At 49.3% G+C, this 16258-nt stretch overlaps 1 protein-coding gene across 1 annotated transcript in view; it reads right to left on the reverse strand.

Moving 5' to 3' along the window:
• Positions 1-9782, reverse strand: part of CRKL (CRK like proto-oncogene, adaptor protein) — a 33616-nt gene extending 23834 nt beyond the window's left edge. Inside the window, exon 1 of the mRNA XM_074206578.1 lies at positions 9438-9782. Coding sequence (XP_074062679.1) covers positions 9438-9748 — 311 coding nt within the window. The 5' untranslated portion in view covers positions 9749-9782. The remainder of the gene's footprint in view (positions 1-9437) is intronic.
• Between the last annotated feature and the right edge of the window lie 6476 nt (positions 9783-16258).

Genomic DNA, 16258 nt, shown 5'->3' on the forward strand with positions numbered 1-16258 from the left:
AGAGACTGAGAACAGTTTGGGTTCAGAATTTAAGATTCAAATCACAACTGGATCTTCTCAAGGGCTGCATCTGGGCCTCTTCATTTCTCTGCACCTCAACTATCTCTGTGGAAAGGAGCTCATAGGACTAATGGGGAGAGGTGTGAAAAAGGAAGCAGAAGTCATGAGTTATTACTAAGCTATTTGGTGAACTGAACTGGCCGGAAGCTAGAACGGTCCTGCTGCCTGCAGGGGCAGGACAAATGGGGTTCTGGGAGACAGTGCTGGCTCTACTAAGGGAGAGAGGAGGGACCGGGACCTGGCACTGTTTGCCCCAAAGAGCTGCCAAGGCCTTGAGAACCGGCATCACCCTCTGCCCTGCCTTAGGGCGTCACCAGGAGACTAAGACAAGAGGCCTCAGCCACCAGGAAGGAACCCAGAAATGGAAGGGGGGAGGGGGGCAGTAGAGGAAGTGCAAAATAAGAGATCAAGAACTTTTCTTAAAGGAAAAAAAAGCTAGTACATAAAAGGTTAACTATCTAGGCAAGTCTCCTATGGAGGTCAGCACATTCCTTGACAGGCTAAGACAGGCTGCATCCAACAAGCTGAAACAGAGCAGGAGCCCTGTCCAATCACCTCCCCAGAGCAGCTTGGAGGGCCTGCAGTGAAGCAAGAGGTGCCCTGCTGCTGCCCCGCTCCCACCCCCCAGCACCCAGCACCCTGGGGCCAAGTGCTGTGGCCAGTGAAGCCGAGGTCTCTGGGACTCAAAGGGAGTAGGCAGGTAGACATGCAGCTCTCCCAGGAAGGCCTCGCCCAATGGTGTCCTCAAGTGTGTGGTGAGTGACCCCAGCCTGGAGAAGGAAGATGGGGAGCGGCAACAATAAGGCCAGGAAGCAGAGAATCGGCCCAGGAGCCTGCACCAGTCACCTCCTCCTCCTCTGGGAGTCAGTCGGATCTGCTGACCACTATGGTCTCTTCCATTGGCCTTGGCAGGGACTGTTTCTCAAGCTTCTCCATCTCACCAGCCCACTCTTCACAAGCTGGCCCCTTCCCTTCACTGGCCCTCAAAAACTTGCAGTGGCTCTCACTTTCTGCTGGAAAAGACAAGAGTGTCCGATTGGATTTGAACATCGGAAGATGAGTTTTCTTAATTCCAAGCCTGATGCTCTACCCATCGCACCACCTATCTTGGACATGGTCAATTTGGGTATTCCTTTCTTGATTATTCATATTCATTATGAGGGTTTCGTTTTTCTTTTTTTAATTGGGGGGTGGAGATAGAAGAAGAAAAAAATGCTTACTGAAAATAAAGAGAATTCCAAAAGAGCTACAACCTCCTGCTCTTTGTGTATTGACCTTGAACGGGCCGAGTATCACCTTATCTGTCCCTGTGCCCAGCACTCAGCAAATAGCAGGAACTTCTGTTCATAAGAAAATTAAAGCCTGGTGAGGATGGGAGGAAGGGAAGAGAGGATTGGGAGCAAGACAGAAAAGATATTCTCTTCAAGTATTTGACACAGTGTCCCTTAGGAAAGGGCGAGACTGGTTCTGCTTGGGGGGGGGGGGGGGGCGTCCAGTCCCTGACCTCAGGAAGAGAAGGCCAGCCTAAGGGGAGGGGGGGGGGGGGGAGAAGGTAGGCTCTCCAAACTCAGGGCCCAAACAAACCAAAGACCCTAACCAGGGCTCTAGGCACCAAGTTTTGAAGTGAAACACAGGACATCATGATGACACAAACCCTCACATTACTCCAAATCCCTTTTGTGATGTCCAGTAGCTCTGGAGGGATGGTTATTTTTCCTAACACTCCTCCCCCAGTCTTTAATAAGCTCATCAAGGGACTTCTGGTAGGATTGTGCTCTTGGAGGAGAGCCTCCTCCTAGCTTTTATACTGGACCCTGATGAGGGCAGGGAGAGCCTCGCCCCTCCTTGCAGTCCCGGTGGCACGACAGGCAGAATAAGTAAGCATTCCCTGAAAGCCTGGGCACTGCCTGCCTCCCCTTCTTCCTTCCCCAGCAATTCTGAATGCCTTCAGTGGTCAGGGTACCTCCTCACCCAAGAGAGGCCCTTTACCTTAGGCCAAGTAGTCTCATCTTTGCTCCCCAAGGCAATATTTATTCAACTATTTGAAGACCAAGAATGACCTGACTAGAAAAATGTTATTTCTTTTAATGGCCCCCAATTTTTTCCCTGTAAAGAAGGGCCTTTGTTAAGACATTCATATAGTCTCCCAAGAAGTAAGAATGTGCCCTGCAAGGTACAAGGCCTGGCTTCTGGGCACCAAGACCAGGGATCACTGGTGGACAGTCTCTGCTGCACCAGGAAAACCTGCTCCGCCCCCAACCCCCACGCCCCCTTTCCTGACTTATAGGAGAGGGCAAAGAAAGCTCCTGGCAGATGACATCACAGAACTTTAAAACTGGGGACAGCAAAGTGCATTTGTAAATCCAATTTTCTCCCATTTAAAATGATCAGAACCACCCTTCACTCAAGGGCAGAGCACCACCCTGGTTGGGGGCTGCCATGCCCAGCTTGATTTTCTCTCCACAACTGGGCAGGGACTTCTTTATCCTACTTCAGCTGAGAAAGCAGTCAGCTCCAAGGGTCTGCAAAGTAATTCTCCTGCCAGTTGGCCCGGGGTAGACTAGTGACTAAATGAGGAACTCTCCTTTCCTCCCAGTCTGGAGGCTGAGCCCAGATTGCAGCCCCTTTGTGCCTTAAGGGCAAATTCAATTAAAATAAGACATTATTCAGATCCCAGCTCCCTAAAATAGGTGGCCAGCACATCTCCTGGGAGATGAAGAGATGTCCATAAAGGACAATCCATGGAGGAGTCCTAAATCCAATCACCTTGGGCAAGTCTTCTGCCAGATTCCTACTGATCCAGAAGTCACTGCACCCTGACTGCCTCGAATCCAGAGCCATCCCCAGACTACTGAGTCCTATCTGGCTATCGGACCCAGGTGGTTCCAAAGACAGTGAGGCTGGGGTCTTGGCACAGTCCCGTCCGTCCCCACCATTCCAATTCAATCCATGGGCTTGTCATGGCATCACCTCCCTGATGTCATGGTCTTCTTTGAGGACTAAGGACAAATATCAACATCATCAATGATCCAAAATTCCCTACCTGGTCTTCCACACTGAGATCATCTTTCCTTCCACTGTTCCTTGCAAATGCTCTGCCATTTTGGTAGGACCACTCCCAATAATACAGAGTGTTGTGGGAAGACCCCTGAATATGCCAAGTCCTAACTCTGGTACAACAAACAACTGTGTCTCAGTGTCCCCAGCTGTGAAAGTAGAGTGCCAAGGACGCTTCCCCTCCCCTCCTCATAAGGGCTGCAGGGCTGGAAGGCCATCCTGCTTTCTGTTGAGGATATCCTGAAGACCCCCGGGGTCTACTCCCCTCTTCCCTCTTCTTCCCATGCATCACTTCAATTAAGTCTTGTCAAATCTCTGTCTTCTCTGCTTTGTTCCCTTTCCCCATTCCCAGGTCACCCTGTCAGACCAGGCCCTTCCTCAGCACACCTGCACCACTCACCTGGACCATGTAACAGACTTCTGCCCACTGCTCTGCCAACCTTAGCCAACCATCCTCCACCAACGGGCCCATGAGAATTACTGACCTAAAGTGTTGTAGGTCTGAAGGTCAGTTCCCTGCTCCATTACCTCCAATAGCAGCTCCCCTCTGTCTCTAGGATCAAATTCCATTCACTGTTTGGCATTTAAATTCCATCACAACCTGGCTCCAACCTATCTTTCCAGATCCATTCTAGATTTCTCCTCTCTGAGGGCTAGACCAACTGGCCTTCCTACTGTTCCTCCCACATATCTCATCTACCATCTCCAAACCTGGGCAGAGATCCTGCCCATGCCTAGAAGGACTTAAAAATGGTTGCTGACTGACCCTCATCTCCACCTCTTATAACCATTTTTCTCTCTAAGGCTCAACTCAAACCATTTCTTACAGGAGGAAAAACCCTGTATCTACAAGAGCCCCCAAGTTAAAACCTCCCTCCCCACCTGGCAGAGTGTAAGTACATGGTACTGATTCTCTGCTTGATCCACGTGGGGGAATGACCACCTGTAACATTTCCTTCTCCATAGGCCTCTTAGGGGCTGGTTCCAGGTGTTGCTGAAGCTAGAAACCCTCAGAGCAAGGGGCAAGCCCAACTGTGATTATCTCTCCAGCCATCAATCAAGAGCTAACCAACAATGACCACTGCTTCCTGCACACCAAGCCCTAGGTAAGTGCAGTGGAAACAAAAAGAAGTGCCCCCCCAGCCCCTCAGAGCAGTCTAAAAGAGGAGATGATAAGAACAAACAAGCCCCAGATAGGATAAACAGGACATATGGAAGAGGGGGAGGGGAAGCTTTCTGTATAAGGTGGGATTTTAGCTGGTAAGTCAGAGGAGAGTGGTCCAGGTTTGGGGGATGCCAGAGAGAATGCGTGAACTTGTTTATGAACAGCCTGAAGAATACATGATGGGGAGTGAGGTGTAAGAAGACTAGCAAGGTAGGAGGAGACAAGGCCATGGAGGGCTGTGAATGCCAACAGCATTTGTATTGGTTCCGGCAGGCAATGGGGAGCCTTGCCCCTAGGCATACTGAGTAAGGAATGGCACAGCTGGCCCTGAATTTTAGGAAAATCATTTTGTGTGGCTGAGGAGAGGATGGACCAGGGAGGCAAGCAGAACCTCCCCGCCCCCAATCAAGCCATCGTCCAGGTATGGAGTGATGAGTAGCACCAGGTACCTGGGTGTGGGGGTCATGTCAGAAGAGAGAAGTGTATTAGGGAGCTAGTACAAAGATGAAATCGAAGGCCTTGGCAACATTGGGGACATGGGGGGGTAGGAGGGGGAGAATGAGGAGACCAGGATGATTTCAAAGCTATGTGGTCACTACTGGTCTGCTTCTTGGGGACCATCACCCCACCCTTCCTCAAAAGGCCTTTGCAGCTTGATGAGACCTTAATTAGAGGCAACTCTGGCTCTGCTTAGACGGCCTACTGTGGTGCTCAAGAGTTCACAATTCCCCTTAGTTTTTCCCCATCAGAACTATTACAGAAGTCAGGCCTACCCCCCTCCCCCACCCAGGGGTAGAAGCCTTTTTCCATTCCTAACTTTCAACTCTCTCTCCTAAGATCCAGCTCACCCAAGCAGTTGGGATCATTTTGATGGTGATTCTACCCTGTTTCCCAATCACCCATATTAGCACCATTTCCAGTTCTGTGTCTCCTATGCCGTTCACTCAATATCCAAATCATCAATATCACCGAAGAGGCCAGAATCATCCAACATCGACAGCCTGATATGAGATAATAAGCCCTTAACAAACATCTGAACCAGGACGACCTCACCCAATATTTTGTCATCATCCCCCAGTTATCAAAATCTTACAAATCTCCCTCTGCTGGGGCAAGATCCAAACATACAAGGCACAGAGCCTCCCCCGCCCATCATAATAGCATAGCATCACTAATTGGAGAACTGATTTACTTATACACCAATACAGATTTTAAAAACTCAGTAACTCCAAGCCACTGTCCTGCTCTTTTGTTAAAATTATGCTGGAATTGGGGCAGCTAGGTGGCACAGTGGATTAAGCACCGGCCCTGGAGTCAGGAGTACCTGGGTTCAAATCTGGTCTCAGACACTTAATAATTCTTAATAATTACCTAGCTGTATGGCCTTGGGCAAGCCACTTAACCCCATTTGCCTTGCAAAAACCTTAAAAAAAAAAAAAAAGATTATGCTGGAATTTCACCATATCCAGTCTTGCCTGAAGTAAACACCATCTGTTGCTGTTATTTGGACATGTGAGTTCCAATCATCCTTGTCCCAGAATTTGCTCTCTATTCCTTTCTCCTCATGTTAGTAACGATCACGTAACCATCAGACTTCGGCATTGTGGAGACAAAGCACTCTAACTGTCCAAGAGATCCAGCTCATGGATCAACAGATCCAGGAATTTAAGGGACTTCATTTTCAAAGTGAGGTTGCTGAGGCCAGTACTCTTTCTGAAGGGGGCACCATCATCCTTGAGAACCTCTTCTCTCAAGAATATGATCACCTCCCTGGTCTCCTATCTCTCTCTCTCTTCAGCTGCTCAAGTGATTGTCCTCAACAGAGGTCCCACCATTTCACCCCCAGTGGCTTCTGCCTTTAGGACAGAACACAAACTCTCCTTCCCTTCTGGGCAGATTGGTCTTCTTCTTGTTGTCTCCAGTCTTTATTCTCCAGCGAAGGGGCCCTCTCAAGAAATCTTGCTTCTTAGGATTCCTTGTTCCTTTTTAAATTCAGCTCACTACTGAAAAGAAACCGTTCCTAGCCATACCAGACCTAAAAACTAAAGTATAAAGCATCAGTCTTCAAAACTGCCTGGTACTGGCTAAGAAATCAGAGAAGTGGATCAGTGGCATAGATAAGGTTCAAAAGAAACAGTAGTAAATGACTATAATACACCCAAAGACTCCAACTTCAGGGATAAAAACTCACTATTCAGGAAATCCATAGGATAGTGTGACAGTAGACAGAGACTGCCATCTCACAGCCTAAAACCAAGATGAGGTCAAAATGGGTAGAGGATTTAGACATAAAGAGTGATACCACAGGCCAATCAAGAGAACATGAAATACTCTGTCAGATCTAGGAAGAGGGGAGAAGCTTATGACCAAACAAGAGCTAGAGAGTATAAATTGCAACATGGCTAATTTTTTGCACAAACCAAACCAATGCAGCCAAGATTAGAAGGAACAAAGAAAGCTGGGAAACGATTTTCACAATTAGTGTTTCTGATAAAGGAGTCAATCAAATGTATAAGAAAACAAGTCATTCTCCAATTGATAAACAGTCAAAGGAAATAAACAGCCATTTTCAGATGAAGAAATTAAAGTCATCTATAGTCACATGAAAAAATACTCTAAATCATTACTGATTAGAGAGAGACAAGCAAATTAAAACAACTGAGATACCAACTCACAACTAGCAGACTGGCTAAGATGACAAAAAAAGAAAATGATCAATGTTAAAATGGATGTGGGAAAACTGGAACCCGAATGCACTGTTGTGGCGCTGTGAAGAGATACAACTACTCCAGAGAACAACTTGGAACTCTGCTCCAAGGGCTATACAGCTGGGCACACCCTTTGACCCAGCAGTACCACTCCTAGGTCTGTATCCCAAAGAGATCGCAAACAAGGGGAAAAGACCCACATGTACAAAAATATTTATAGCAGCTCTTTTTGAAATATCAAAGAATTAGAAATGGAGGGGGTGTCCATCCATTGGGGGTTGGCTGAACAATTATGGTGTTTGAAGGATACAGATGCTATTATTCTGTAAGAAATCATGAGGGATGAGACTTCAGAAAAGACTTGTGTGAGCAGATGTTGGGTGAAGCAAGAGAACACTGCACATATTTTTAATAACTCCACTGGGAGATGATCAGCTAGGATGAATGCAGTGAGCCCTCCTATGGACAATGCTGTCCGCATCCAGAGAAAAAACTAGGGAGTCTCAATGCACAGCCAAGCAGACTGTCAGCACCTTTTTTAAATCTACTTTTTTCTTTCTTTCTCAGGGTTTTGTTTTCCTCCTTAGTTCTAATTCATCTTTCACAACATGACTAATTTGGAAATAGGTTAAACACGACTGTACATGTCCAATCTATAGAAGATTTTTTTAGTGCCATGAGGAGGAGAGAGAATAAAAAGATTAAAAAATGTGGAATTCAAAAGCTCGTTAAAGGATGAATGTAGAAAACTACTGTTACGTGTCATTGGAAAAAATAAGTTAAAAAAAAGAAGAAAGAAGCCTTTCTTGGCTCCCCAGCTCCTAAGGTCCTCCTCATCCATGTTTTGTTTATTTTAGATTTCCTTGTAAATGCATGGGGTAATACAAACATTCAGATCACATTGTGATCCATCTTGTCTTATTCTCCTCTCCACCCAAAGGAGAGTAAAATCTCTTGGAAGGCAGGAGCACCATTTCCTTTTTACCTGTCCCCACTCCCACCACCTAGGCTCCCCCCACACACAGTGGGTCCTTACTAAAAGTGTGGTTTTAAGGACTCAAACGGCAGGGGAGGGGCCTTCACACCTCTACACCCAAATGTGAGCTCCCGGACTAAGGTATCCAGGAAACAGATCGTGCACAGCTCCACAAACTCTAAGAAGGTGACCTCATTCCCTAGAAACAAAGCTGCCCCGGCATTTTACCCGGCCCAGAGACCCTGGGGTCAAGCCCTCTCCAGGCTCCCAGCTCCAACTCTGGTGACCACAGTGACCCAACACGCAGCTTGTCTCCAATCCCAGGTCCCTCTGGGGTTAAGGGTCGGTTGGATGGAGTCAGACAAACAGGTTACTCCAATGGGAGCAACAGGCAGAAGTCCTCCCCTTGGGATCCCGTCGTCTCCCTGAATAAACCAGTCTCCAGAGAAGATTTAGAGACAACAACTGTCTTCAGGAGTGGAGGGGCCAGAGCTAGGATACAGGGGCTGGCACCTACTGTCTCCGGGATGAGTTCCAACTCCCCTTTCAGCATTCAAAGCTCTCCCCATTTGGGCTGCAACCCTGGCCCCACTTAGGAGCTGCCCCCCAAAATGGCACTCATCTTCCACCTGGCTTCTGAGCCTCAATGACTTCCTACCCAGCAGCTTTCCTTGATCCCCCCGTGGTGATATTCCCCCACTCAACTCCCTATCCCGGAGTTCATCTGTCTGAGGAGCTCCAATGCCGCTGAATGAAAGCTCCCAGAGGCCAGGGCCTGCTCACTTTTGTGGGGTGCTCCCAGGACCTCCTGGTGTCGGACAAAAGTATACAGAACAGAGAGAGACCGAATCCACAGTTCGGGAAGACGTTCCTTCTCAAACCTGCCCGGGACGCTGGTCCAGAGAAGGCAGCCGGGCAGCTGTGAGTAATGTGAGGAGGGGGCGTGTGGGGCAAGCGCAGCTCGGGGAACGAGCTGATAACGAATCCCCGAGCGAGGCAGGGCAGGCTCCTCATGGCACCAGGGCACTCCCAGCTGCCAGCTGGGGCCGTGGGCAAGTCCCTTACCCGGCCTCTGCCTCTCTCCCCAGAACGCTGGGTTCGGGTTTTGTGAAGCCGACAAGCCCTGCCAACAGGCTCTAGCCTGCTCGTAACTGGGCGGGCCACCCTGCCACCCTGCCACCCTGCCCACCTCATCGGGCCCTCTGACAGGGGGGTCTTGGGAGGCCACGTTAGATGCCTCATGGGCTGATTCAAACGCCGGCGGGTGAGACGGGGAAATGCACAGATTTGCTTCTGCACAGGCTGAAATCTATTTTATCTAGTCCCCCGGGGGGGGGGGGGGCGGGGAAAGAAAGCCCCGGAAGGCGCTGAGGGCTGAATGGACTCGGCCCCAGCCTCTGCGGCCGCGGCCCCCGCACCCCGAGCCGCGGCCCCAGCCCCGGGCCGCCCCGCGGGCCCCGCGGCGCCCTACCTGGGCGCGGGCTCCAGCAGCGTGGTGGTGTCCAGGTAGTGGATCTTGTAGAACTCCAGCAGCGCCGGCAGGTGCTCGAACTCCTGGTCGCCGATCTTGAAGCGCCGGTTGGGCAGCGAGTTGATGATGTAGTGCGACACGCGCGAGTTCTCCGACACGGACAGCACGTAGTCGCCGGGGCAGGTGGACGAGTCGCGCACCAGGAACACGCCGTGGCGCTGGCCCTGCAGCCGGCCCTGCGCCTCCTGGCGCGACAGCGGGCCCGCGTACCAGGCCGAGCGGTCGGCCGAGTCGAAGCGCGCCGCCGCCATGGCCGCCGCCGCCGCCGCGGGGCCGCGCGAGACCCGGAGCCGCCGCCGCCGCCGCCCCGCGAGGGGCCGCTCCCCGCGCCGCCGCCGCCCTCACAGGCCCCGGCCCGACCCTCGCCCGCGGCACCGCCGCCGCCGCACCATCGCGCGCCGGGGCCCGCGCCCCGCCGCCCCGCGCCGCCGCCCGCCCGCCCGGCCGCCCCGCTCGGCCGCGGCCCCGCTTCCCGAGAGCCCCAGCAACAAAATGGCGGGCGGCCGGCCACCTCCCCAGCCTCTCCCGGGGCCCCCGCGGCGCCTGCGCGGCGCCGGCGCGGCGCCCGCCCCGCCCCCCCGGCCCGGCGCCCATTGGCCGGCCCGGCCCCCCGCCGGCCAATGAGGCTCGCCGCTCGGGCCGCCCCGGCCCCCGGCCGGCCAATGAGGCTCGCCGCTCGGGCCGCCCCGGCGCTCGCGCCCATTCGCGGCACCGCCCTCCCGCCCGTCCTCGCGAGCTGGCGCCGGCGCGCGTGCCCGGCCCCGAGGCCTGAGGCCCTGGCCCCGCCCCCCGCAGCGCGGGCGCCGCCCCAGCGCAGGCGCCGCGGCCGTGTATCGCGGCACCGCTCCCCTCCCCCACGCAGCCGGCCCTATACCTTGGCGAGGATGCGGCGGCGTCCGCGCCACGCGGGCTCCGGAGGCCCCCACCCGCCCAGACGGGATGCCCGGAGGGGTGCCACCAGCCGCGGGGGGTCGCGCCCGGGACAGGGGCCGATTGTGCACTCCCACAGGAGCCCCCGCAGTTGGGGGGCGCCGAGGTCGTCGGACCCACCCACGGGCGGGGGCCCGAGGAGGAGGCGGGCGAAATGTGCCAGGCCAAAGGTGTCCAGGGCTGGGTGAAGCCACAAGGGGAGGTGGGCGAGAAAACGGAGCCTGGCAATAGGAGAGAGTGAGGAGGGGGGTGCCCAGGCCTTGGAGCTGGCAGGGCGGGCTTCGATGAGCAAGTTGAGGTGTCCTCACCCACCAGGCGGGCTAAAAGGATGGAGGACGGCGGATGTTTGAGGGAAGAGGGCAACGGTGGAGTTGTGAGCTGGTGCAGCCATCCCGGTGGGGGGCTAAGGGACTGGTCCAGGGTCACACAGCTGCGTGAGCATTAAGTGTGGCTCTATCCACTGGCCACCTAGCTGCCCCCTTAGTCCCCTCATTCTTGAATGGGGGGGAAGATGAAGGGAACAAGCAGAGATGAAGTTCCAGGGGTTCTACAGATTTTGTCTCAATCCTCACAGATGACCCCCTTTTAACGGATAAGGAAACAGAGGCAGGCCAAGGGGAAGTGACTTGTCCAGAGTCACACAACTCAAATTTGAACTCAGATCTTCCTAATTCTATTCCTCACATAACCATCTGTCATGCTGCCTGTCTCTAGGAGTGTTCAATGGTATCAAAACCGACCCAGAGGTCCGGGAAGAGGAAAACTGAGGGGAAAAACCAAAGGATGGAGCACGTGAAGACTGTTGGCAAACATGGAGAGAAAAGACTCAGTGGGGTGGTGGAGTGGGGAACCAGACTTTGAAGGAAGTAGAGGCAACGAGGAGGGACCACTTGGACAGTCTGGTCTGGAAATAGAAAGAAGAGGGGACGGCAGGGCCAAGGAAAGAACTTTTGGGGGGGGAGGTTTTGGCAGTGGGAGCAGTGCGGAATGTGCCACTTGATAAAATGAGACTGGAGATTGTAAAAAGAAGAGATGATTTATATGATTTGTTATTGAAAGCTTTATTTTTACATTTCTAAAATTTCTCTTTGTATCCCTCTTCCTCCCAGAGAGCCATCCCATATCATATTTTTAAAGAAAAAAAAAACAGGAGGGTGGGGTTAGTAAACTCCTTAATATATCACACCAGGTACCTCCCCCTCTTCGAAGGAGTGGGCTAGAATGGGGGTCTCATGTCTTCTGGGCTATGCTTCAACAAACAAGGGATTCTGGCCTTGACAAGGTGAAGTTCAGTCCTTCAGAGACAAACAAAGAGGGAATGGGTATGAGATGGTGTAGTTCTGAGGGGCAGAATTAGGACAATTAGGTAGTACCGTGGTTAGAGCTATGGTGCTGCAATCCAGGAGAAGCTGAATTCACATCCTACCTCTGACATCTATTAGCTGTGTGATCCTGAGCAAGTCATTTTACCACAATTGACCCAAAACAAAAGCAAAAAAACAACCAAACTCATTCAATTTGGGGTAGCTAGGCAGTACAGTGAATAGAGGGCCGACCCTGGAGTCTGGAGTATCTGAGTTCAAGTCCAGCCTCAGAGACTTACCATGGTCTGCCTCAGTTTCTTCCTCCATTAAATGAGCTGGAAAAGGAAATGACAAACCACTCAAGTATCTTTGCTATGAAAACCTCAAATGGGGTCGAGTCAGACAGACTGAAAACATCTCATGGCCGTCCCCTCCAATCAGAGGGGGTAGGGAGAGAGGGAGTGAAGAGGTTATCCCATTCAGGAGAAAGGAGCTTGCATCCCCAGTGACCACTCCTATCATTCAACCCCTCCTAAGAAACCCAATAAGACCCAATTCACCTGTATAGGTGAAGGCCATTTCTACCAGTGAAATCACTGGTCCACAGAATGCACCCTGTGTCTCTCCATTATCTCCTTTGACCTCCTCTCCAAAGCAACCGTACCAAGGGCACCATTTCAGACTGTACTTTCTTCTCTCCTTTGAATGGTTTTGCTCTCTTTTACATTGTAATTTCCCAATGTCACTTGTGACTTTCTTTACCAGCTCAACTCCCTTTACAAGCTGATGAGTATGAATACTAAACAATTGAAAGTTTTCTGTAGTTCAATAATTCAACCAACAGTGTTCAACTAAGCCAGGGAACTCATCCTGCCCTCAAGGAGTTTCTCTGAGTACAGATCCCAGGTCCTCCACTCCCCAATAAATGACCAAAGAAATGTCATCACTCACTCATAGGCCAACCACCCAATGTTGGGCTTCTTTGAAGTGAGTGAGTTAAGACAGGGTGATGGAGGAAGGAGAAAGAGCTCAGGTCTTTCAGGTAAGATTGAAATCTCATCTGTGGGATCATGGCTACCTATCATTTGACCTGAGACTCAGTTTCCTCGCCTATAAAATGGGGATAATAACATGGAGGATTTATATGACATGAATGTTATGACAATTAAAGAGAAAATGTGTAGATGGGGTTTGTTTCTATACCTCAGGGTACAATATAAAACATCAGTTATTTTTATCATCATCATCGTCAGCTAGTCTGACCCCACGATGACAGATGCATCATGTGATGCTGAACCCTTTGAAGGCTCTGTGCTGCAACCACACTTGCCCTTCCTGTGAGTTGCGTCAGAGAAGACCATCAGACTCGGGTACTTCAAGTTGTCTGTGCACTGGTCACTGGCTGTCTCCTTCCTGCTCCCCTGTGCTCCTGTCCCCAAGACTTCATTTAAGCTCTGAATCTGCATCTCTTTGTAAGTTGAAATGAGCTAAAAGGCAGGACCCAAAGCCTTTGTGTAAGGGTTGGGATATCTCCAGAGGGGACCTAGTCAATGGGCTGGAAGCATTTTTCTGCCCCCCCCTCAATATTTGAGGGCATCTCAAGATGGTCACCTGATGATCCATGTTCTCCATTCACAGCCCCCTTCCTTTCTATTATTTTTATTTTTTAATTTTTTTTTTTTTTTTTGGTTTTTGCAAGGCAATGGGGTTAAGCAAGCTGCCCAAGATCACACAACTAGGTCATTACTAAGCATGTGAGGCTGGATCCCCCCTTCTTTTCTGATCAGACCAGCCCTGAAGAGGTCTTTGACGTAGTGTCTCTCATGAGGCAACTGCTATAGGTCTCATGCTACAGCCTGTGGATACCCACCCTACATCTTCCCGTTGCCCTTTGGGTAACAGTGACGATGAATCTTTTAAGATCATGATGTCCTAGGATCTGTGACCAGAAAACATCTGCAGGGCACAGCACCTGATCACTGACAATGTTATATTGTTTATTTCCTTTTATTGATTTTTGGTTTGGGGGCTTAGGGTCATTCCTCCTGCAACTTTTGTTTAACTAAAAGCCTGTCTTCTATTAATATTTACTTTACCTGATCAAAACCTGACTCCTAGAATAAGGTTGAGACGACGGTTTGATTTGCTTCCAATAAAATCTAAAGGGGTGGGGCGGCTAGGTGGCGCAGTGGATAAAGCACTGGCCTGGAGTCAGGAGTACCTGGGTTCAAATCCGGGCTCAGACACTTAACAATTACCTAGCTCCACTTAACCCCGTTAGCCTTGCAAAAACCTAAAAAAAACAAAAAAAAAAAAACCAATCTAAAGGGGGGCCTGAAGTAATTCAGTTACTTGTTAGCTTCCCTAGCTAATTGGGTAAGGAAGGGTATCAACAACTATATACAAACAAGGTATAAACTGGCTAAATTGAGGGTAATCTCAGAGGGAAGCTACTAAGAGAAGTTGGGAAATGTTTCTTACAGAGTTAGCTGGCCCAAAAGGACAGTTTTCTTGGTTATCTTGGTGTCATGTAAATAAATCTTCTTCCTCAATCACTCTATCATGAACCCTCCAAATGTAATTTAATCTATAACCTAACAATTCTTTTGCTAGAAATTTTTTTTAGCGGGCAGCTAAAGGTGGCACAGTGGATAGAGCACCAGCCCTGGAGTCAGGAGGTCCTGAGTTCAAATCAGACCTCAGACACTTAATTGCTTAGCTGTGTGACCTTGGGCAAGTCACTCAAACCCCATTGCCTTAAATAAATATTTTAAAAAAAGAAAAAAATAATTTTTTTCTTTGCTTAACTAAATTTTTTCTCTTTTATGACATGGAAGGAGGCAAGGCATTATGAATCTGCCTTTTACTTTTATGATCTAAGAGGAATGTACAAGATAGCAGATATGAAAAAATTCTTTCTCTGTAATTTTCTAAGTGGCCTTATTAGAATCCTAATAATATGTGTTCAAGTTTAATTTTTTTGTATGAGAGCTGATCCTACTCTTAAACTTAATAAAATCTTGGTTTATTCCTTATAATTTCTGCATTGTGGTAGATTACTTTGGGCAGCAGTTTCTCTAACAAATGAACTCAGAAAGGAGATATTTCTCCCTTAGCATAAAGTATGAGGGCAACATATAGTCTCAAAATCAATACAACTATGACTAGTACCATATAGCAATGAACTTGGAAGGATAAATATGTTTGAAATTTGAAGTGTAGAAAAAATAGTTTATTTTTTATTAATATTGTTAAACCTAGCTTTATATAGCTAGGACATTTTCTCATTCAGAACTCATTATAGAAGTCAGGCAGACTTCAGAAAACATCCAGGGAAGCTGGATAGTTGTAAGAAATGCTTAAATCCTACCCAGGGCTTGCTTTGAGTCCTCTCACTTCTAATTTGGATCCTCTCAAAGCTCATATTTGGGGTTTCCCAAATTAGATGGACTTAACTGCTGATATACATCTCAAACCACCCTCTGGAGACTACCTACATTCTGTTGTTCAATTATGTCCAACTCTTCTTCACCCCATTTGGAATTTTCTTGGCAAAGATCCTGGAGTGGTTTACCATTTCCTTCTCCAGCTCATTTTACAAATGAGGAAAGTGAGGCAAATAGGGTGAAGTGACTTGCCCAGGGTCACATAGCTAGTGTCAGAGAACAGATTTGAATTTAGGAAGCTGAACCTTCCTGACTCCAGGTCCAGATCTCTATCCACCAAACAACCCAGCTGCCCCTACCTACTGCCTAAGTAGAGACAGGGAAATGTCCTTTGCCCTTGCCTATATAGTGTAATGTCACAAAGACTTGAGGAGGGAGCCCTACCTTTCTCTGGTTCTTTCCCTATCAAATGACCTAATAAATTTCAGATCTGGTGCTTCATTTTCATGAACAGCATCAGTTAGTCAATAAACATTTATTAAATGCCTACTGTGTGCCAGACTTTGTGTAACAATAATACAAAGTAAGGCCCGAGGGATAGCCCTTGCCCTCAAGAAGCTTACAATTTAATGGAGAAAGTAATATGTCAATAACTATATACAAACAAGGTATAAACTGGATAAATTGAGGGTAATCTGAGAGGGATGGTACTGACTAGGAGAAGTTGGGAAATGTTTCTTATAGAGTTAGCTGGCCCAAAAGGACCAGAAATGCGCCCTAGGGCACTGTGGATAGAAGGCTGGTCTTGAAATCAGGAAGACCCAAGTTCAATTTCTCTCTCTGACATCTACTGGCTGTGTGGCCTGGGTCCCCCCGCAATTCCTTGTGATTTTCAGGTGCTGAACAAATACAGCTATGCATTGGTGAAGGGAGTTTCCAGCTATTAGAGGTCTGAGTCTAAATCACATCCAAAAAACTTTAAGTAGAAAAGTTAGATCCAGGACTGCAGACCTTCCAGTTCAACCATTCATTCATTTAACAGAAAGCTACTGAGAGATTAGCTCTGTTCTGTTTGGTCCTAGGAGGTAAAACTAGGAACTTTGGCTACCAGATGCAAGCAGAGAAAGGGTTCTTTTGGTTT

The sequence above is a fragment of the Macrotis lagotis genome, chromosome X (genome assembly GCF_037893015.1).
Source record: "Macrotis lagotis isolate mMagLag1 chromosome X, bilby.v1.9.chrom.fasta, whole genome shotgun sequence".
NCBI lineage: Eukaryota > Metazoa > Chordata > Mammalia > Peramelemorphia > Peramelidae > Macrotis > Macrotis lagotis.